The following is a 23258-nucleotide window of genomic DNA, read 5'->3' on the forward strand; positions in this document are numbered from 1 at the left end:
GTCTTCACACCGCTGTTCTCTGTGCCTCCTCAGGGCAGGGGGCTGGGAGGAGGAGTTAGCCATCTGATTGGGGTCTAGGGATGCTGGGCCTCCCTGCACCTCCCTGGAAAAAGGGTAACATCTCTTGGGTCTAGGGGCAAATTACCCCTCTAGAGGCAAGGGGTGTCTGTGTCCCAGTGAAAAGTGAAAACCACAGTTGTAAATAAAAGTATTGCTGTCATCACAGTCGTGTCCAGTGTATGCATAATGGGTCAAACGTTACACCACATTGGGTGAGTGCCAATTATTTGTATATGTTTGCATGAGGGTGGGAATGCATGTTTGTGTCTGTGTGTGCCTGTTTGTCTGTGTCTATATGTCAGGTCTTAGACTCCACCTCTCTGGACATATCTCAGGCCCCCCCAGATGTGGGGACCTATCACCCCCACAAAGCTCCCTGTCGGTGGCTGATGCCCTCAGATGTTGGTGCGTTTCAGGCAGAACCCGTGGGCACATCACTGCAGCCCCCCGTGGCTTCCGCACCAGGACTGCTGGGTGACCCAACATCTGGGGCTTTCCTCAGTTCTTTCCAGGAGGGTGGGGCAGTTGCCCCTCCAATGGTCTTCCTTGGGCTCTCGCGCTCTGGGGGGCCTCTAGATATTTGGGGCCTGGATCTCCTCCATGCCTGCTTCATGTACACATGGGTGCTCACAGACAAACTATATCTTTCTTGGCTGCTACCTCAAAGCACACTGTGCACTGTCGGTCTTGTGTGCTGCACAATAACATGTAATATTTAGTAGTGGTGGGACTTGTGGTGTGTTTTGGTGCAAGAAATAGTGAGCCAATGTGTGACATAACGACAGATGTAGAGTCAGCGAGGAAGAGAGTAAGTTCTGCCTATTCCAAAATAAAAACCATAAATACATATGTTCAATCGACCACAATTGTAGACAATTGAATTGACACAGGGGGAAGGGGACACAAAGAGTGACAGAAAACAGCACACATGATGAGGGACTACAAAATAAGACGGGAAGTACAGAATAGAGAGAGACAGACTAGACACACAAACAGAAAGGGAAACAAGTGGAGAAGAGACAGACTACATACAGGGAAATGTCTAAAAAATTAGACAAGGAACTAAGAACTACAAATATGAATAACTAAACTAGGACGCACTTGAAAATACTAATTGACACAAAAGGCTAAAAATGTAGAAAGAAACCCACCAAATAATAAACCCATAAAAAAAAAACCAAACTAGGGAAAAAAACAGAAACCATGAAAATGAGAGAAAGTGAGTGTAATCCCAGTGCCTGTTTGAAGACAGATTAAATGGCAGGGTTAAATCTGAAAGAGTATCTGTTTTGAAGTCAGTACCAAATCAAAAATACAGATTCATCTGCTCTGGTGACCCCTTGGGAACAAAGAGAAAAAAAAGTGCACAAATCTCAGTCATTATCTGTTTCAAAGTATGATCAGTGGCTAACAACTTGTAATTATTAACCAATAAGCGTGTAGTTTACCAGTTACCCTCCCACCACCACCACAGTTGGTGACATCACATCACAGCAATAATTTATACTGTTTGTGATCTCGTAAAAAATTATGTTTGAATTTTGAACATAATAATAAGGATTTACCTGCACAGAGAACACCAGCATCATATTCATGCCCGCAGGTTGCTCTTGTAAAACCTTTGACTGAGCATTGCTGAAGAGATGTCACATTGCCGAAACATGAATTGCTAGCCTCCACCACTGACCCACTGCCACGGCCAAAAACAGCACCACCATGAGCTTTCACGGCACGTCCACACTGCAGCGACTCACACACCGCTCCAGCATTACTTAGAGTCCAGTCCGTGTCACACACTGTGTGCCACTGGTCATCATGACGAACCTCCACTCTTCCAGAGCACTCATCATTACTGTTAACCAAGCGCACCGCCAAGCTTTCTGTGAAGGCAAATAAACTAAATATGTAGCCACAGGTATGGAAGAATGACCAACAAACAACTGTGATGTATTTAGGTATATTGTATACTATTTGAATTTAACCCTTGTGTGGTGTTCGTATTTTTGTTACTCAGCCAGTGTTCATGGGTCTGGTGGACCCGCTAGAGTTTTGGCTTTCCAAATTAACACCATCAAACAATTTTATGTTAAATTACTCAACAGATGTTTACTTCATCCCAATTACAAGACATATGAACACCAAACATGGTTAATTTTTTCCCTTTACCTTTGTTAGATCACATTTATGAATTAATGTGCTTCTCGTTTTTCTTTTATATAAAATGTTATAAATAAATCAGTTATAATCAAGTGGAGTGAGTGGAAAGACACAACACATTTACACGTGAAAAAATAATTAATTGTTTAATTTTTCTTTTGAAAAAAACTGAACACGGGTCTCACAGACCCGAACACCATACAAGGGTTAAATTGAGAACATGTACAACTTTAGAAAATATTCACTTCTTTTGAGTTTTATGGCAACATGTTCCAAAAAAGTTGGAAAAGGTTTGTTTTCCACCAAGTTTACCATTCTGTGCATCCCCTCTTCTCTTAAAAACAGTCTGTAAAGATCTGGGAACTGAGGATACCAGTTTCTAGACTTTTGTAATAGGAATGTTATTCCAATTTTGGATGACATAGGGTTCTACCTACTCAAACGTCCTGAGTCTTCTGTGTCATGTTTTGTGATGCTTAAAATGTTTTCAATTGGTGAATTGTCTGAATTGCAAGCCAGTTATTCAACAGTATCTATGCTGTTGTAATGAAGTTTATTGATAAGTTCAATAAGAAACACCAATGGTCTCACATCTTTCCGCTCCCAGGTGCTGCCAGCTACATCTAACCTTCACATCACTCCAACTTTTCCATGCTGTCAAGCGCTTCATGACATCACTAGTCTAGTTGGATCACCTTTTCCCCAGCCTTCTCGAGGCCGGTCGGCATTCATGCTGCATACTTTAAATCTCATTGCACCTCTCCTTTACAGTCTCCTTCGTGCAATCGTGTCCATGTCTTTGTCACGTTCACACTATTAGATGCTCGCATCTTGATTCATGCTCAATAATCTAGGTAAGTAAATGCCAAAAGGTTGATTCTGTTCATCTGGATGTGGCATTTTCAGTGGGAGAAACGTTTTGTCACTCATTGAAGGGGCTTCTTCAGTCTCAGCTGACTGCAGGTTTCCCCAACCTTATAAACAGTACATTTGCACAATGACTGAAACTAGCCAACCGAAAGAACAATGGGTTGTGAGGTCAGTTACTTGATCATTAGTATGCAAATTGTCATGACCATTAATCAACAACCACTGATCAAAGACCGTTGATCATTGATCAAAGACCATTGATGAAAGGCCATGAGCGCCATTCACAGAGAGGTGGGGAATGGCTGCAATCATAGCATTGTAAGATGGTGAAAGATGTACCCTTAGGTCTTCTTGACTCCCCGCTCAAACCAGCGTTCCTAATGCTAATAATTAAAACCCTCAACCTTTTCCATTAGTTTAACAAGCCTCTGCGACTGGCAATTGTCTGCTTACTGATTCTACTAGCCAAATCCAGGCTTTTCACTCATCTTAAGCCATCTCAAACTTTCCCCTCTCAGATCAAAAATCAATTTGTGCACCTTGTGGCAAGTTTCTGGGCACTTTAGGCATCTTAGATAATAAAATCCTGCTGAAATTTCCGGGCTCCCCATCCTTTAACTTCCTCCCCTGTTTGGCCATCTAAATCTCTTTCGTCAAGTCATTTTGCCTTCTTTCAAGTCATGTGCATTTACTTTAGATTATTTATTATGGCTCTCCATGCATTTCTACTACTTTCTGTCATTTTTTTTTTTCATGGATTGGTACTAGCATTGGTAATAGTTATTAGGAGATGTCCTCCTGAGTTTCTGCTGTTTCCTGTCCATCACCGGAATGATTCAACCATACTTCTTATAAGGTAAAATTGGCAATACGTGCATCACAATATTCATGCCATTATAGGACCATCTCCCTTGGCTGCTGCTCTAATGGAGGATCCTGTTGCTGTAAAACCTATATACACATTTCACCATTTTTGATCTACTTCCACATGTGCCAGTTTCATAGGCATTCATGCATTCAGGCATTCATATTGATACTGACGCTCATTCTATAATGAACTAAACAGGGTGCAGTTTGTTTTCTAATAGAAATTGAACTAAATGCTGATAACAAATCCCTCTCCTCTTTATTTGGGAGGACGCAGATTCCATGTTTTCCCAAGAAAATTTCAGATTTGGTATTTTTATGTTCTATTGTGAATCAAGTATGGGTTTATGAGATGTCCAAATTATTACATTCTGTTTTTATTCATATTTTACACAGCATAAAAAAAAATTCAGACTTGCGTTTCCATGTTTTTCTTACCTGTGCAGAAAACACCAGCCACTACAGTGTTGTTGCAATGAGATGGTTCTATTGGACACTGAGTCAATGTAGACTCTTCTCCATTGCAATTAATTTGATCAGTCCAGATGTTTCCTGTACCAGGACCAAGCTGAATAAGCTTATGAGGCTTCCCACAGTCCAACTGTCTGCACACCACTGTTGCATCATTCATGTCCCAGGATTCAGCACACACAGTCCCCCACTGGCCTTTATTGAAATACTCTACTCTTCCATCACAATGAGTGGATCCACCGGTTAATCTCGCATTACCTGGAAATCAGTTGTTATATTAGTGTAACAAATATTATTATATTATATTACTATACATTAAATCTAACTTTTGTTTTTTAATTACATTAATTTTTCTTTTCTTTTTTTTTTTATCACACAGACTGTCATGGTCTTGGTTTAATGTACCCAGTGTTTGGAGTTTTTCTTGTGTTTTTGTCATTTTGTATTATATTTAAGTCTGCTTTGTTGGTCTTAAGTTTACTCTATAGTACCACTGCGCATGTGCGTTTTACCCATATTCTGTCGCAATATTTCATTTTCCTATCATTGCCCAACATTACACCGGTATTACTGTGAACGGTATGATATAGCGCAGCCCTATCCTGGGGTCTGCATTTGGGTCCTCCCTTCCTGCCTGCCGCACCCAGTTTATGACAGAAGATCATGACCACACTATGGACCCAGCAGACTTAATGTTCGGGAGTTTTGAGGAGTATGCATGCCAAATCATCTTTCTGCGGGGGCGGTGGATCATTCCGACCCACGAGGGAGAGAAGGAAGAGTGCCAGCAAGAGGTCCGCAGCCTGGTACATTCCTGACTCCAGCCAACCTGGCAATAGCACTTGCCGCTAGTTTTGATCCTCCATCCCTCCAAAGGGAGGATCTCACCGTCAACGCCTCTGCCTCAACAGCACCATCCAGCTCATCCGCCACTTGTGCACAGTTCCCAGGAGGAAGCGGTGTTCACGCCGTTCCAAGTCTCAGCCAAAGACAATTTTTTCTTCTGAGCCTCCACGTCCTGTGAGTAACACTGCCTCATCATTGAACACTAGTTTTAAGTCAGCATGCCTACAGACTCCAGCTCATATGGGTTGAACAGTGCTGGACAGTTTGTAAAATATGCACCGGAGGGTTATTGTGACTGTGTTTCTGAGAGTGACTGTAATTTCAGGGATTCCTGTGTTTCCAAGCTTGAAGTTTCTGAGAGTAATTTTGTGCCTGTCCTGGAAACCAGTCAGGTTTGCGTCTCAGGGCTCACTAATGTGCCAGGTGATGACTGTACTCGTGTGCCTATCAAGCATAAAACTGACTGACACACAACCAGACTGCAAAGTACTAATTACCACCAGTAGTGGTAATTCTAAAGACCCTCCTGTAGCAACGATGGTTAAGGTAGCCAAGGAGGCTTATAGCCATGAGCAGGCCACCTCAAAGACTAAGTTCAGCTTTCCTGAGATAACTTCTCCCAAGACTGCTAGTTCTAACCTGGAGAGCTTAAGAACAGCAGATTTTCTAAGGCCAACCAGCTAGGGCTGGGCCATATCATACTGTTCACAGTAATAATGTTGGGCAACGATAAGAAAATGAAATATCGCGATAGAATATGGGTAAAACGCGCATGCGCAGTGCCTTTGTTTTCATATGCACATGGTGGAAAAAGCATGGCGGCGACAGAGAATGAGAAGGGCGAAAGCGGATCGTTGACAGTGCCCCCTATAATCCCATGTGCCTTATGTATGAATTCTGGTTGTGTTTACTGACCTTGAAACGATTTTATGTGGTACACGGTGCTCGAAAAGCTGTCAAATGTTTTAGTACAAGCTTGATGGATTGTCGGAGCATTACGGCTATCATAGGCAGGAGCCTCGCGGAGTGATACGTACTGTGCTGCAACATAATATTACTGTATTGTGTGTGTATAACGTCTTTTTAAGTTTTGTGGATATTAGACATGGTTATGTCGGCCAATTTCCACTGGAAATGCCTTTTGGTTAAACTGTCAGCAAGGAATTTGCATTTGCACTGTTAAATTTTTATATAACTTTAATGCACATAAAAAACATCTCCTTGTGTCCGCTGACGCCTCTGGTGAGCCCGTACATCCATCACCTGCACCACCACCTGCGGCTTCCAGAACTTCTTTTGGCTTTAGCAAGCAAGCAATTTATTTATATAGCACTTCCAGACAACCGCCAGCTGAAAAGAAAGTGCCTCTTTGGATTCATGGTTGACCCAGCTCCTCGGTTTTGTTTTAGACTTCTGCTGCTGGGATTTTGATTTTGTGGACTCTGTTTTCCTAAACTTCAGCATTTTTTGTTTTAACCTCCTAAGACCCGAACTCTTCCACGGCATGCATTTTTAATTTCTCTTTGATATTTGGGCATATTGGGACCCAATGAATGTAAAAACAAAGAATCACCAGATTTTTTCTTTTACCCGATTTTTGTTCCTAAGAAAAATGAGAGCTGAGGATGAGGATATTTGTTTAAAATTTTGATGGAACAGTGGCAGCATAATGTCCTCATAAGTGGATATCAGGCCCTTGTAGAGCAAAATTTAATATTTTGGTCTAGACAACCCAAAATCTGATGTCCACGTATGTGGGTGCCAGGTCCTAAGAGGTTAAACTCTGTTTTTGTTTATTTCTGGACTTGGTTGGCATTCCTTTTTCAGCAATAAAGCTGTTTATGAGTTTACATTTCACATCCTGGAGTCTGCATTTCGGTCCTCCTTCCTGCCTGCCGCACACAGTTTATGACACAGACATAAAGCCAAAAATCAGCATAGTTTGGTAGCGACTGGGATCTCAAACTTGCTCATCTCTATTGGCTCCCCATTGTTTCAAAAACAAGGAGAAAAAGAAAACAAAGAAGCAAAAGATGAAGACACATAAACAAAAAATAAACAACATTAATATTAATATCAAGATTTTTTCTTTCCATTCTCAAATGTTAAGTTTGTGAATGAAAAATTAAAATAACTTTAATATTTTGTTTATTAAAAAGGATAAGGCCATGTCTATTATCTGGCGCCTTTTCCCCCTTTTTCTTCTAAATTTCATTAAACCTAATGGTGGTGGTTAGTATAAATGTGCACATATAAAAGGGGACTCCTGTGTTCCCCCTTCTATGTATCAAAAATGCTACAAAGTAAGTCATGAAGGAAAAAAAGAATTTAACAGTGTGTTGACAATGTTTGACTGCTAACTCTACTGGTTTGTGAATATGACCTCATGACTTAATGTGTGGCTGAGGTCTAAACAGAAGCTGTCCTTTTTTTTTTTTGCTCTTTATTTTATGTTTTATTTAGCATAAAAAAATCAGCTACTTTTGATTGAGTTAATTTCAACATGCTTATCACTCAAAGTGGTCTGCAGAATTCTATAATCAGTCTGCTTAAAATTAAGCCTAGATTGATTGATGTAGACATTTACATATTTTCTTCTCCTTCCGCTTCACAATTTTTCACTTTTGTTGATAATAAAAGTAGTTAAAGCGAAGGGGTTGTATTACCCTTGCTGGCTGATATTAGTACATTGTCAAATGAAATAGAATTTAGCATTGTAAGTGGTTAATATTTATCTGCTGTCTCACATTAAAGTTGTATTTGCTAAATGCTGGTAATTTTAATAGTGAAATAACTCTGTGACCATGCATTAAATAATTGCCATATCACAAGGTAAAACTAAAGAATGCACATAGGCTAGTCTTTTCTTAATGAGCAAACATGACCTTTGTTATTCTTGGAAAGCACTAGAGGAGCATATCTATAGTTTTTGTCTCTTACCTGAACATACAAGAGAAACACCTTCACATGACCCTCTGTGTTCTTGCAGTTGACACTGGCTGATAGAGTTCACATTATCAGAGCATCTACTTGTGAACCCTTGCAGTGAGCTGTCACCAAAGTAAAAGATGTCCTTGGAATTTTTTGGATCTCCACAGTTGAGCTCCTTACATAGGACTGCAGCTTCTTTAAGGCCCCAGTTATTACTACAAAGTTTCCCCCATCGGCCATCATGGAAAACCTCCACTCTGCCAGAACAGCTGTCAGTTCCATTGATCAATCTGACTGTCTCTGCAAAGCAGAATTTGGGTTTTTAGGATTTTCATTAAAACTCAGGTTTGAAACTCAGAATACATCCTGTCTTACCTGAGCACACGACACCAGCATATTCACTGTGGTTACAGTCATATACTCCAAAACCTTTGTGAGGGCAGTCAGCAAGAAACATCTCATGACCAGTGCACTCCATCTTATCCAGCCAAATCTGATCTTGACCTCTCCCAAAGTAAGTCTTATATTTGACAGAGAGAGCATTCCCACAGTTCATCTCTCGACATGCGACAGTTGCTTCTTGCATTCCCCATCTATCATCACAGACTGTTCCCCATTGTGAACTATAGTAGATTTCCACTCTACCAGAGCAGCGATTAGTCCCATTCACCAGCCGAATGGGTTGACTGTCTGTTAATTTAAAAAAAAAAAATTAAGGGCAAGTTTTTTCAGAAATGGCAGATTCTAACAGTGTCACTTTTACAATTAATTACTGATAGTTTTGTGAGCACACGTGTGACTTACTTCCACAGACAACAGTAGCATCATCACAACTTTCATTGACTTTTAGAAGTGAGCACTGTGAGACAGAGGTCTCATTTCCAGAGCAGATGGTTTTGATTGCAGGCAGGGCACGTGCATCTCCAAAATACAATGTCTCAGTCTGAGTGGGTGGATCGCCACAACCAGCTTCTTGGCACACAACATGAGCTGCTTGTTTGCCCAAATCACTGCAAACTCGTTTCCACTGAGCTTCGTGGTAAATTTCTACTCTGCCATTGCAACGAGTTCCATTGACAAGCCGCACATGTCCTATAAAATATATAAAACTAAATGGTTAGTCTATGACAAATAACACTGTGAAAAAGTATGAAATCCACTCTATGTATTTCCTAATAACCTTAAGACTATAGACAAGGGAGAACATTTATAGCTAATTTTATAGCAAAACTGAATTCAGTTATGAAAAGTGATATTTTCCAGTTTTTGGTTCCAATTAAGGGGAATACCTCTCTAAGGGGAAGTTAGTCTTTCAGTATATTATTTTGATAATTTTTAGGTTTATTTGGGCAGGACCTGTTTAATTAAGACCAGCATCAAAACTGGTATTTTTAATTGACATTAAATACACAAAATAATTGTTTGTAATCAACATTAAACTTTTAAAGCAAGAGTTCTATACTCGCAGCCTTTTTAATTAAAAAAGAATGGGGTTAATGTTTGAAGAAATGTCACTAAAGTTGACTGGAAAGATAAAGAAATTCCCATTACATTTGACTACATTTTAATATACTGGCTCAAATTCTTAAGTTCTTTATTCTTGGGGCGAAACATATGGTTACGTTACGTTACGTTACGTTACGTTACGTTACGTTACGCTACGTTACGTTACGCTACGTTATGTTACGTTATGTTATGTTCCAGTTTGGATTCAGGAGACAGACACTATCTCTACTTTTAAGATTAAAAACTTTCCTTTTTGCTAAATCGTATAGTTAGGGCTGCATCAATGAATCCTCCCTTATGCTGCAATTGTCAAAAGCTGGTAGTCAATTTCTCTTGACAATCACATGTGCTGCAACTTGTTTTCCTGAAGCCATTCCTCTTGGAAGATCACTGCTCCCACCATAACTAAGGCTCTGCTTAGATTTTTCTCAACATTCGGTCTGCCCAGAGTTATTCAAACCGACCAAGACAGCAATTTTTAGTCAAAACAGTTTAAGCAGTCTTTGCGACTCCAGCTGACACATCCTTATAGAAGTCTCAGCTTCTACCTGCCGACACTAGCTTAAGAGAATATTATATTATACTAGACTGACAAAGTTCTTAAAATGTGTGTATAAACAAAAATAAATAAATGAATACATATCTTACCCTGTGCATGGGGTACATGTAATGTACAACAAAATATGTCAAACATTATCTAGACGTACCTGAACAGACCACTCCTGCATCTTCACTGTGGCCACAGTTATTTTTCCCAAATGGTTTGTGCTGACACTGAAGGATGGAAGACTCATTCCCAACACACTGTACATCATCCAACCAGATCTCATCCTTTCCACGTCCAAAGAAAGCATCGTTTTTGGCCTCCATAGCTGTCCCACAGTTTAGCTCTCGACACACCACCTCAGCATTGGCCATGCTCCACTCATCATCACAGACAGTTCCCCAACTGTCTTGGTAGAAGACCTCCACTCTGCCAGAGCAACGTGAAGGTCCGACCAGCCTAATTTTTTCACATTCTGGATATGAGAAAAACAAAACCACAAAGGATGTTCAATGTTTTACCTAGACCTTAAAAACATAAAGGCAGTTTTTTAATGGAGAAATCCAATTATCTTAATATTCATGGGTTATTTACTGACCTGTAAACTGCAGCAAACTCAACAGGCCTGCAGCAGAAATATATAGCAAAGTAGTCTGATTAAATCTGACAGGAGATGTGAACTTAGATACAAAATAAAACTCTGTGTTAACAGTCTACACTGTAGTCAGACCTATGATTTGTTAAATATATTATAAATATGGAAGACAAAAGGATCCTGGATAGTTTTAAACTGATCCAGTAAATAAACTCCCACTTCTCACTCATGATACTAACACACAACCAAACCATGTTTCCACTCAAGAAAAAATATGTCCTATTTATTAAAAAAAAAAAAAAAAAAAAAAAAAAAAAAAATGACAAAGGATGAACTGAAGCTCTGCCATCACGTAATGTCGCATACTGCTGTTTCTGATGTCATTTAAAAAAAAAAAAAAAGAAAAAAAAAAAAAAAAAAAAAAAAAAAGAAAAAATATGTCCACATGAAGTCAAACTGAGAAAAAACTCCAGTAACTCACCAAGAGACAAGTGAAAAATAAATTGTTGTTTTTCATCCAAAATGAGGATCATATTGTGTCTTCAGTGTTGGTCAAATGCTGTAAAACATAACAGTGAATTTGAAAAATGGCTTTACATCTCTCCGAACCCCCTGTCTTTAGAAAAGCTTTGTTTAATCTTTTTGTTTTCACCAAAAGCTGATAATACAGTCCTCTTTAAATTCACAACGACTAGAAATCTTTTAAAAATGAAATCAGTATTTGTAATAAATTGCTCACCCTAAGGGTGAGCCGATGAACAAAAACCCCAATGAACAAATTCCTTGCTATAAATCAAACTCTAGCTGGACTTGGATTGCAAACTGGAGAGATATTGACATTTTGATCAATCATTAAAGACAAGTTGATGAGTGGATTTTGTTTTTCACTAAAGCCTACATATACTATTTTTTTAAACAGTTATCATATTCATCATAAAGAGAAGCAACATTTTACATGATGTTGCAAAAGATAATGAAAGACAATAAGAACAAGAATGATAGTGCAGCTCTCCACCAAGGTGGCTCATTCTCTGGCAGTTTTTACTTTGAAAGGAATAGTATTTGTATAGCATATCTTATGTACAGTATATAAAATTAAAAAAAAAACTTTGTTGCCTTTGTTCTTTTTAAACAGGAGTACTATGTTATGGAGCATAAACAAATCAAAGTGCAAGTTTTCGTTATTTGCCCTGTTTGAAACTCATTTTAATATACTTACCATAATTTTAAAAATAAACAGTTGTCATTTTTTATGTGAATATACTACATATGTAGCATTCATTTCATTGTTTATAAAATTTGTTTAAATGTTTATTTTTGGAAATGTTGCCAATAAAAACAACAAAATAATTTTGAATGAAATTTTAACATTTTCTGACCTTGAAGAAGAGGTCAGAAAGAAGTAATGCAATGTTTTGAATCCTTATATATCATTCCCTATATGCCTATATGTTGTCAGTACAAGCAATGGCATTAGGTAATTCGTTTGGAAGATCTCTATATACATTACTATAACCTTCAGAACAATCACTTGACCTTGAAGGAGAGATCAAAGGTCAAATGTGACCTCTTACTTCTGGTATTGGTACTTTTTGGTACTTTTTATATGCTAACAATACACAGTTAAGTTTTTGTCAATAGCCATTCATTAGGTTAACCTTGAAGATCGTATTGAATGTAAGGTAAATTTATATTGATTGTTAAGATGACCCCACTTTACACCCCTACAAAATGTTGGCACAATTTATTCAAAACTTTGCAAGTTGTCATGTTTATAGATAGAATGAGACACACATAAACATGCACACATGCAACAGCTACCAAGAACATATCTCCTTTGGCAGAGGTAATTATTTACTCACAACAACATAGATAATTGGGAAATCAAGGTCAAAGGGATGCTTTTGTGGTTGCTTGTTGTGAAATATCAGTCAGTAAACTTAGCGACTGACCTACTTCTGTGCTAAACCTACTTGTAGTTATCATTCACATCAGCTTTAATTTCATTTTAAGGCCATTACTAATGCAGACTGCAGCCCCAAAACCTTCAGATGGCATCTGAGACTGAAGGAGTGAAAGATGCCATCAATGTACACTATGAACGACCATCCGTGAACAGAGAGGGTGGCTTACGCATCAATTGTCAACCACCTACAACACAGTTTTGAGATCCCTTCCCTGGTGGCGAGACAGATGAGTTACATGTAGTGAGACACATGATTAATAATGGACAACTTAAAGGACAACTTCCACTAGGGATTAAATACCTGGGACTCTCCACCATGTGGTTTTAGAACTGAAGAAGCTTCTTGGATGAGAGGTGAAACACCTTCAAGAAACATCCATTTTCACACTTTAGAGATCCAAAGTGTGGAATGGACATTTTGGAACGCCATCTCTATTACACGCTTTGCTATGATATCAGGTTGATCTATAACAGGCATAACTAAAGTTAATCTGCTGGTTAGTTGCACAGAGAGCACCATAAAGCACAGTAATAGGAACTGGCTACATGAGAATAATGTAATAAGAAAATAATATATTCATCAGACCTTTATTTATCCAGATAATAAAATCTCATAGAGATTTCTATGAGACCTGGCATATATAAAACTGTCTGTTCACTTAATTTAATATTATTTCTTACAAAGTCTTATTGCTTATCTAAAAAAAAAAAAAATCCTCTGAGAAGCTGTTTGGTTTATTTGTTAAAATCTTACATGCAGTGAAGATGTCCTTGTAATCAATCTTTCACTAAAATGGGTCACAGCCACAAAGATTGTGGCTTCGTGGTCTAGGGTGTCCAAACGGAGCCAGACATTGTAAACAACGCAATTTTCTATTTCCAAATTTTATCATTGGGAGAATCGATCTAACATTAGAGAATACTGGAGTTTGAAAGGACAGTAGGTTAAGCACATATTGCACATATTGACATCTGGGTAAATCATTATAGAATCTGAGATTCTCTGATGGGAAATTACCTCACAAACCTACCTGACAACACCGTGGGTGGTCTGAAAAACAGGCCGATCATGTCACAAACAGGATAATAGTCTAATAAGTAGAAAGGCGTGTATATGCCAGGGTTACAACTACAACAGCAATTTCAGCACTAGCAGTATATTATCATGTTGTTGGCTCATATTTGTGCTAACATTAGCCTTTTGTTCTTCCTTAAAAAAGTACTTTATTGGAATACATAGTGGGAGTCACAACTTAATGAAATTGGAGAAACTGGTACCTTTGATGCTGTGAAATTAGGCCTACAAACATCCCTTCACCCGTGGACACAAATTTATACATTTCTGTTTTTAATTTAAGGCATTTTGACCATTTCTTTTACATATTTTATAGACAACACTGTATCGTCAACACTTTTAACGTCCAACTGTTCACCCTGCTTCAGCTTGAATTGTTCTGCCATTCTTCACAGGTCCACTAGTGGCCACTCCTGTTTCCCCACTGAAAAAAAGCCAGATAAACTTTCCCTCCACTACATTAGATACACCAGTTCGGCTTCTGGTCCATCCAAATGTCCAATCAGCCAATAACATGACAATATCTCAGTGCATTTAGGCATGTAGACAAGATAAAAGCAACAGAATGGGGAAGAAAGATGATTTAAAGGACTATAAATGTGGTATGGTTAATGGTGTCAGACAAGTTGGTTTTCTGGGAATTTTCTCACACAACCATCTCTAGAATTTTTGGAAAAAATATCCAGTGAGTGGTTGTTCTCTGCATGGATCCATTCTTGTATCAAGGCTGGTGCTGGTGGTGTAATCGTGTATGGGATTTTCTGTAGTTAGCTTTGGGCCTCTGGGTGTCAATCAACAAGTCTGCAGAACTGTGTGATGTTATCATGTCACATGTGCCAGAATCTCAGAGGAATGTTTCCAGCACATTGTTGAATCCTTGCTATGACAAATTTAGGCAGTTCTGAAGGCAAACATGGTCCAACTTGGTGCTATTCATTCTCTGCCTGAGTTTGCAATATGTCATCTTATATTTCCATTAAGTTCCTGTTTGAGAAACCTTACAGGAAATGTATCTCTGATACCTATCAGCAGAAAGCTGAATTCAAAGGGCAGTTCATACAATTTGCATTATTGGCATAACACAAGAAAAGACATACAGAGCCATTGAAAATGGATTTTCTAAATGTTCTCTTCAGTTGTCAGTTTGCTATTCTCAGTTTGATTTGCTTTTAAATCAATACTGACTCTATGGTAATTCTCTTATTTTAATTGTTTTAAATTGTAATAGAATAATAACATGCATATGAAAAACAGAGATGCAAATTAACTGACAATATTATAATCAGCATTGTTGTGCAAAATATGCTTTACAGTAATGTGTCACATGAGTACAAATCTAAAAAGCTTCTTACAAGCAGTCGCAGGGAAAGTTGAAACACAGTACATGCAGTGACTTTGTTATTTAACATATTCTTCACAAAAATTTACAAGCTTCACAATTTTCTTTCACATAAATCAGCAAAACGGGAATGTTGTGATCGTCATGAGTGATGAAAGTATAAGATCAACGCCGTTTGACTGATATATGTGCAACTCAGACATCCTTTTACACACAATGGCACAACATTTAGGGGAAAAAAAATGGCGTGTCTGGTTTTTCCTTCATCTGTAAACCTAAAATCAGCTACCATCCAAATCCATCTGACTGGGGGGAGTCATGTAAATAATATAATCAGCGTTGGTGTTGGGGAGCGGTAACACAGAATATAGATGAATAGGAAAGGACAAAGAGCTGGACCTGATACGCTAACGCTACATATATCAAATTTAAACACACAGAGGGTAGTTTGCTCACATTTCACATTTATAAATATAGAAAGAAGGGGAGGCACAGGTTGTCATTACAAATTCTCAAACTTTCACCAATAACTAGATGATCAATGATCAATCTTGTGTAGGAATAGGATGATACACACTGTCACGGCTCAGTTATTGGTAATTGTGTTTTAGCAATAGCAAAATTTGATTAAAGAACAGAATTAATCCAGATTGTGACACAGCTTAATTGTGTCTAATATGGACTTTAGTGTTAATGACTATTTTAAAAAATGCACTGGTGAGCCACAGAACTGCAGATTAACAAAACCCACATCATCCTGCTGTAAATACTCACTAGCACCAAATGTTTATTAATCAACAGCTTAAAAAAGAATACGTACACTTGTACAACAACTGAAGACTGCTGGAGCTGAGCGTCACACAGTGTAGGGAGGTCACAAAGCACTGAGAAACTTGTCATTTTGATTTATTTTTTTTTAAAACAATGCCAAGTAAAATAATACCAGGCAAATTATTTGCAGAAACTTTGGCAGTGGATTAATATAAGAGCAAGATCAAGGTGATTCAGCATAAAAATATTTAGAATTATTATTAATTCTTAATATGCATTATGATTCTTGGGTCTTATCTGCTACGTTGTCAGCTGCAGTCTTTTGTTTAGATGGCTGCTATCACTCTCACAGGTACACACAGGCTTAGGTTGTTTCAGGTTGTCATTAACAGCTGCTGATTGAGACAGAAACACAAAGACACACCGCAGCGGTATATTCAGATGATCTGTTTTACACTGCTGCACATGATCTTTCCCTTCCCTACTCACTGCATTTAGGTTATCCAAAGGGCAGAAGCTGCTACATCGTCTACTAGCTCAGAATATTTGCTACTTTATTCAGAAACTGTTTGCCGCCACAGTGTGTTAAACAAAAAGGAAAGAAACTGATTCATCAAGCTAATCTCCTGTGTCAGTGAGTAAGTCTCTGACTTCTTCAGAGTCAGACACTTGGAAACTTGGTGATGGTGGAAAAGAGTTTAAGGAGTTTTTCAAGTCAGAAGAGGTCACACGAGGTAAGTCCACATGTAACAGCTTTTGGCAAAATGCTGTAAAGAGAAGTGTGGAAAAGGAGGCAGCAAGATCCAGGAAGAGATACTAATTCTGGACAAGTACCAGCAGTCTGATCTATGACTCTGAATCCTGTTGGGGGGGAAAAAGAGAGAGAGCACAATAGTCAGTTTGCTTAGTGTGAAAAAATATTTCTTATATCTGCTGCACCAGTTTTTTTGTACTCCAAAACCAGACAAAAGAAACAAACAAACAAACAAAAAAAACTGCTGGTCTAATCAAATCACTTCTAACTCAGTTATCCAATCAAGATCTAGGCGAGGAACAGAGATGGGTGTGACTTGGAGAAATCAAATACATGCTTTTTAGTGAGGTTTCAAAATAGGTCTCTTTCATATTTGATACATAGGTCCTGTAATTCTGCATTCTTTCAAAAGAACCAGTATAGCTGGTCTTGTATGTAAGGACTGACTTTTCTTGCAACTCTTAGCACAAAAGCTAACTCTTTCTGAAGAAGCATTGGAACTATCATTACATAATAAATTCTAAGAGGATATCTAAGTGAAAGACATAAAAGATTAATATTGAGGAGAGGAGATATGCTCACTGAATCCACAACTACGGGATTTCATGATTTTTCTGAATTCTCTATTTTCAACTCCTCAAAAAAGCTGATGTGCATGAAATTAAAAGTATGTAGTACATAAGCGACAAACCAAAGTTTGCAGAGAGTAAAGATGCTGATGAAGCAGTAACACCGGGGGTTAAATGTGACTGGAAACCATGTCAGCGGTTTGAGTTACAGTTAGAACAATGTGCTTCGTGTGTATGCACATTCACTTACTTTAACAGAGGGTTGGGAACTGAGCCCAAGGAATGCAAATACAGTGTTGTTCTCTTTAGACAGGAAGAAGTCTTCATAGTCCTGTCGGAGGAGAGGAGGATGTTAGGTTTTGAGCAATTGGAAGATTGAAAGGTGGTTATACGCTTCCCTGAAAACCAGGCCTTCTGAGTCTCCTTTTAAAATATTTGTTTGACATTGTAGATCAGTGTTGAGAGCCTTGGCCAGTCAGAGTGATGTCAAGCAGAGCAGATAATCTGCCCCATCCGTGAAACCGGATTACGACAGGATTACAGAGCAGCCTGCAATCTCAATGGAGGATGTAAACTGGCAACTGATCAAAATCACCATCATGTAGATTGCTTAAATTGATGTATTGACACATATCAGTGTAAACTAATGGCATACACTTAAAATTGGCGAAATCCATGCATCAAGCATTCTGTAAGTATACCTCAGCAGATATCTATCTATCTATCTATCGATCGATCGATCGATCGATCGATCGATCGATATATATATATATATATACACACACACATATATAAGGAGAGTTTCACTGATCTGTAGATGGAGGGCAACAGTCCTCTAAGCTTTGTAGTGCAGATTTTCTTTCATTTGCTTTTAACCTGGAACAACTCACCCACCACCACAACCTGCAAAGTACAAGGTCAAGGCATAATTTCAAGTCTTGAGCTGGAGATAATTATTTTCATAGATTAATCCATACTGCATTATGCAAGTATGCCTCTGGGGGCAGAGGGCAGTTTTTAGGTGATTCCAGTGTAATCAGTAGATATCTAACCAAGATAAGTCATCATCAGACCATTGCCAATGTTTATCAGATACAACAGGAAAGAAATACAACTGAGAGTCTTGTTAAACACTGGAATGGAAAATGTGGTCAAAATATATGTCTGGTTATAAAAATGTGATAAACATAACCCCATCACCACCACGTACACCACAGTAGCGATCATCGTTGAAAATCTGCGGAGGCAGCGGGTTGCACTTCTCTGGTTGCTTATCCCTGGGGATGTTGCGGTACATCCAGAGCCGTTGCTCCTCCAGCATCGTAATGTCTACTTCCTGGAAGTCGATTCGGTTGGCCTCCAGGAAACCAACTACTGCCTGCTGATGTTTCTTTACCTAGATGGCAATTGATAAAAAGAAAGAAAAGGGCAGAGAAAGATAGAAAAATTCTTAAAAGAATCCAAAAAAGAGAAGTCACAAGAATAGAGGATTTTATAAAACCAAAAAGCTCAAGCTCAACTACACTACACTACTTTCCCTCTGCCATGGTTAAAATGCCCCATATATGTGTTGTTAAGTACAGTTAGAAATGGTAGTTTCTATGTGTGTGTTTCATATCCATTGCCTCTGAGCACTGGCACCTGGCTAAGCAGTCAGGTATTTAATGCAGTCCTGAAATGACAAATGGTAAACTGACACCAGTAAGAGTGAGTGGAGCGCACACACACACACACACACACACACACACACACACACACACACACACACACACACACACACACAAACAGAGGGAGTACAGTGTACGCATTAACTGAAGATCAACTTTGTTGGTAATAAGCAGGATTATTGATTAGATTAGTAAAGGGCGTTGCATTTGAAATCCAATACGCAACATCCTTTTCTACTGTACGTCTTGTCTTATATCAATACGATTGCCAAATTACAAGATTTGGATTTAAGGATAATTATTCATCAATTAACCTATCAGTTACAATCATTATTATTCCATTATTAAAGTAACAAATCTGAATATTTCTCATCATTTAGACACGACTCAATCATTACTGCAACAGATAGTACAGAAAGTATGTTCGCCTGTTTAACTGTGGAAGTACATTTAAAGCGACACTCACATTATATAGGCAAGCTACAACTACAGCTGTATGCAGGACTTTACCCCATTCTTAAAAGTGCCCTATGGAGCAAACTTTTTCAGCTATGGTCTAGGATGGACGCAACTACTCCCTATAGTAGTGACCCAAGTACTCTGGGACAGAGTGTGTTTGTGAATTGTGGGAAAGAAAAGTCCAAGGATATTTTTAGAAGACAGAACACTCCCACACTTGGTCATAAACACACTTTAGATGCATGGTCCAAATGTCTCAGACCCGCAACTGTTGGCGAGTGTTTGTCTCTTTATCCTCCAATCCTTTATGGACGGCCTTTTCTTGTTTCAGAATATGCAATCATTCAGAGTTTGAAGCCGTTTAGGTAGCAACATCAATCGTAATGTAATACTAAATTCTATTTGCCACTTCCAATTTGTTTATACATTCATGCAGGCCATTGTTGTTTATGCAAGCATAACAATGGACTGCATGCTTGAGCACTCATTATCATCATAAAAAACAGATTAATTAAAACAATTTGGGCAGAAGACGCCCCCCCCCCTAAAAAAAACAACAACAAAAAAAAAACGATGAATTGGCTTTCTTGTGACCAAATGTACCATCAATTATCCATTTCCTTATTTTTCCCCCCAAAAAATCTGTCTTAATGCAAAATATTTTTGCTGTGTTTTTACATTTACTCAACATTAAGGAGCCACAATGATCCTTTTGTTCCAACTTAAAAGACAGCAAGGGATTGTTCCGCTCACTTGGTCAAAAACATACACCCAAACAAAGATTCAAGTCATCTATTGTCTCGCTCTAAAAGCTCCTCTGTGTGTGGTCATAAAACAGCTTTATCTGGACTGATAGGATACTTATAGGACAGTAAATGATGGTTACTGGCAATCTTTAAAAGAGACAAATTGGGTTTTTTTTGTCCAGGTCACAGGTTTAACCTTCACTTCACTTTTACTCCTAAAAGCATACAGTTTGTCACAGTGCTAGTAAACAGCACGGCATATATGAGACGGTTGGTCGTCCTTTGAGGTGAAAGACAGGCAGCGTGGGCCTAAATAATGAAAGAGGTGCCCCCTGTGAGTGCGAGCGAAAGAGTGCATCAGTGGAATGGGTGAGTTCAGATTTTGTGTGTGTGCGTGCATACATGTAGGATTTAAGACAAACAATCAAGCACACAAGAGTAAACGCGCTGTGTTTGAGAGGACTTAATGAAACATGGGGATTAGTTTAAGAGAGAATTAATCCTTCAGTCACAAACAGGGAATATAAATGACATGTGATAGAAAAGCACTGCTACTGATAATTAATTACACCTATGTTGGGGATTGGAAATTTTTTTAATTCTAAAAAAACATGCATGTTTTAGGTTTTGTGTTTTTGGTTAAGATAAAGATCAGGAGGTTATGTGCATTTTTTTTAACCTTCACACTATGCCTAAAATCATGTGGCACACAATGATTTTTCCTAAGAGAATGGTTGCCCATGCGTGCCCAAAGCCAACATTTCAACAGTTATTAGGCTACATAATGCAAAGAGTTTTAATTAATAGAAACTATGATCATAGTAGGTCATTTGGGTGAGACTTAACACATACCACATCTACTAAAGAGTGGGGGGGATAACCTGATCTACATCTCATTCATTCTGTGCTCATTAGATTCCGCCCCACTAATTTGCTGAGATTAAACCATGAGCTGCACCCCCCACCCAATGAGGACACACACACCGTTTTTCCTAAGCATTTGTATTTTGCGTTCTCCAGATGTATTAAAACTGCAGCTTTTCATGTCATCTTCCACCATCTCCATCTTTCATTGCCATTATCTACTATATTTTTCCAGCACACACACACATACGCCTCACCTTTCATCTTTATTCAATCACATGTAACTCAATTGAAGAGCATTCAAAGTGGATTAGATTCACATGAGCTCAATACTGGTTCAATGGTGGACCTATTCCACCGAGCATGGCTCTTTCTTGTCTCTGGGGGAGAAAAAAAAAGGGAGTCTGTCTGTTTTGAATGTATGTGTCATAGGGTTAAAAATAACTCCTTTGTAAACGCTCAAAGATTGGCCTGCCCTCTTCAAGAGACGAAGCATGATAACATAAATATTACTCATTTGTCCCATTACCTAACTCTTTTAGCATTCTTGCAGGAGTGTTGTGTGATGGTTTTTCTGCCCACGCTCAATATCAGCTGGACTTTCTCTATGGCAGGCAACTGCAGTTTGCCAAAAGGGGCAGCAGGACTGCAGCTGCATCTGGTTCATCTGATTGTGCACTACATTACAGACTAATAAAAATCTGTGAAAACCTGTCAAATGTTAGAAACAAATCATATTTACAATAGAAAACTGTGAGGAAAAAGAAACTGAAAAAGTACTCCGACTAAACTTACACTGGACATGAACCACAGTTCAACATCTCACTGGGAAGAATCACATTCTAGCTGCCAGCAGGTCTACTATTTGTTTATCCCATAAAAACCAGACTGTTCTTTGTGTTTATACATCAACCTGATCTGATAATAGTTTTAATATCCGCTCTAATATATTCTGGGATGCCACTTAATCACATGGACTTAAATGACCTTTATATTTATGCTGGGTCAATCAGACAAAACTAGATATTTACAGGAATTTCTGAGGGTATAGTTAACGTAAGAATAAGAAGTAGGGTGTTTCTGTTATTTTGTCAGTACATTTAGAGGAAGCCTAACGGGAACATCATGCTTGTTTATGCCCACAGAAGAGACAGGCTTGTTTGTTTCAGCTTCGCTGTGTTCCTTAAACCTCATACGAGGCCACAAGCCAGACTAATTGTAATACAATTGAGATGCAAGTGCATATACAGTGCTTTTAGAGAATTAAAAATGAATAAATAAATAAATAAGTAAAGCTTTTAACAGGATCTGTCCACAGCACAGACGAAGACTTCAAAGTCCACCTAACCAGAAATGCGCACCTTAACTACCGAGCAGCCTTCTCACCTGTCTAAATGATACCGACTGATTTCAGCGCCTGTCTGAAGTGGCTGAGCGCGAACAGGCGCACTCCTAGTCCCATTACATAATTGAGTTCAAAAGATAAAGTGGCAGTGAAAATTTACGCACGGCGTTTCTGAATGCACTGTTTCCAAGCACCTGTCAACAAGTTCTGTGGCACATTAGCAAACACTCACCGCGAGAGAGCCAGTTGAGGAGGCGACGTAAACCTTGATGACCATTTTAATCCCGAATTACTGTCAGACGATCAGCAAAACAGTTTGGTGGCAGCGAGCCTCGTTTATTGCCACCCTTCAAAAAAATAAAAAGAACAAAAAACGCTAAATTTGTGAAAACTATGCAAATGTGCTTTAGATGAGCGAAGACACCAGGCTCCAATATTCAAACTGAGCCATCACAATAACACAGCGTGCGCTTCTGCTGACTGTTACACCCACACCACTCACAGCTCAGCTCAACGCACGTCATTACATTAAAAGGAATATATAAACAACATCCATTTCCGGTCTCACTTTCAAATTAAAACAACCATGTCGTTAAGTTACTGAAGTTAATACCGAAGTATTTTTGATTTGTATATCTTTTGTAAATATACTCCCGAGTCATATTGAGGTGGATCCACCATAAAAGAAATTTATTATTTTATAATGGTCAGGACTTTTCTGGTGAAGGCATTGCTTTTATGGATCAAGTATATTTTATGAGCATTTCCATTTTAAAACCATTTTTTATGCAGCTATAGGCCCAAATACTCAAAATGCAAATAATATTGTGTTAATTGAGAGAATTCTTGATTAAAT

At 38.6% G+C, this 23258-nt stretch overlaps 2 protein-coding genes across 3 annotated transcripts in view; both read right to left on the reverse strand.

Annotated features, from left to right (window-relative positions):
* LOC147312474 (scavenger receptor cysteine-rich type 1 protein M160-like) overlaps positions 1-11612 on the reverse strand; it is a 49475-nt gene extending 37863 nt beyond the window's left edge. The window contains exons 1-9 of the mRNA XM_086263869.1: positions 11587-11612; positions 11329-11406; positions 10851-10877; positions 10416-10727; positions 9007-9294; positions 8578-8892; positions 8212-8502; positions 4393-4683; positions 1626-1940 (exon numbers count right to left, since the gene is read on the reverse strand). Of these exons, the coding sequence (XP_086119995.1) occupies positions 1626-1940; positions 4393-4683; positions 8212-8502; positions 8578-8892; positions 9007-9294; positions 10416-10727; positions 10851-10877; positions 11329-11380 (1891 nt within the window). The 5' untranslated portion in view covers positions 11381-11406; positions 11587-11612. The remainder of the gene's footprint in view (positions 1-1625; positions 1941-4392; positions 4684-8211; positions 8503-8577; positions 8893-9006; positions 9295-10415; positions 10728-10850; positions 10878-11328; positions 11407-11586) is intronic.
* Positions 11613-15075: 3463 nt separating this feature from the next.
* sh3bgrl2 (SH3 domain binding glutamate-rich protein like 2) lies at positions 15076-22948 on the reverse strand. 2 transcript variants are annotated; one of them, XM_086264161.1, is made up of 4 exons: positions 22635-22943; positions 18532-18717; positions 17572-17652; positions 15076-16859 (listed from the first exon to the last, which is right to left on the reverse strand). In XM_086264161.1, the coding sequence occupies exons 1-4, from the start codon at positions 22677-22679 to the stop codon at positions 16845-16847; spliced, it is 327 nt and encodes a 108-aa protein (XP_086120287.1). In that variant the 5' UTR covers positions 22680-22943; the 3' UTR covers positions 15076-16844. The 2 variants fall into 2 exon arrangements, with proteins under 2 accessions (XP_086120287.1, XP_086120286.1); XM_086264160.1 differs by lacking the exon at positions 15076-16859 and having other exon boundaries at positions 16881-17652; positions 22635-22948.
* Between the last annotated feature and the right edge of the window lie 310 nt (positions 22949-23258).

Source organism: Aulonocara sp. 'chitande type north' Nkhata Bay, linkage group LG15 (genome assembly GCF_057382095.1).
Source record: "Aulonocara sp. 'chitande type north' Nkhata Bay isolate Kocher_YH1m ecotype deep benthic linkage group LG15, A_spYH_male_GT1.1, whole genome shotgun sequence".
NCBI lineage: Eukaryota > Metazoa > Chordata > Actinopteri > Cichliformes > Cichlidae > Aulonocara > Aulonocara sp. 'chitande type north' Nkhata Bay.

Bases quoted from the DNA above. Each gene is read 5' to 3' on its own strand.
- sh3bgrl2 (XM_086264160.1), bottom strand. From the start codon at position 22,679: ATGGTCATCAAGGTTTACGTCGCCTCCTCAACTGGCTCTCTCGCG. The intron at 18,718-22,634 runs GTGAGTGTTTGC...ATTGCCATCTAG, and splicing joins CCTCAACTGGCTCTCTCGCG to GTAAAGAAACATCAGCAGGC. The intron at 17,653-18,531 runs GTACGTGGTGGT...CTCCTCCGACAG, and splicing joins ACGATGATCGCTACTGTGGT to GACTATGAAGACTTCTTCCT.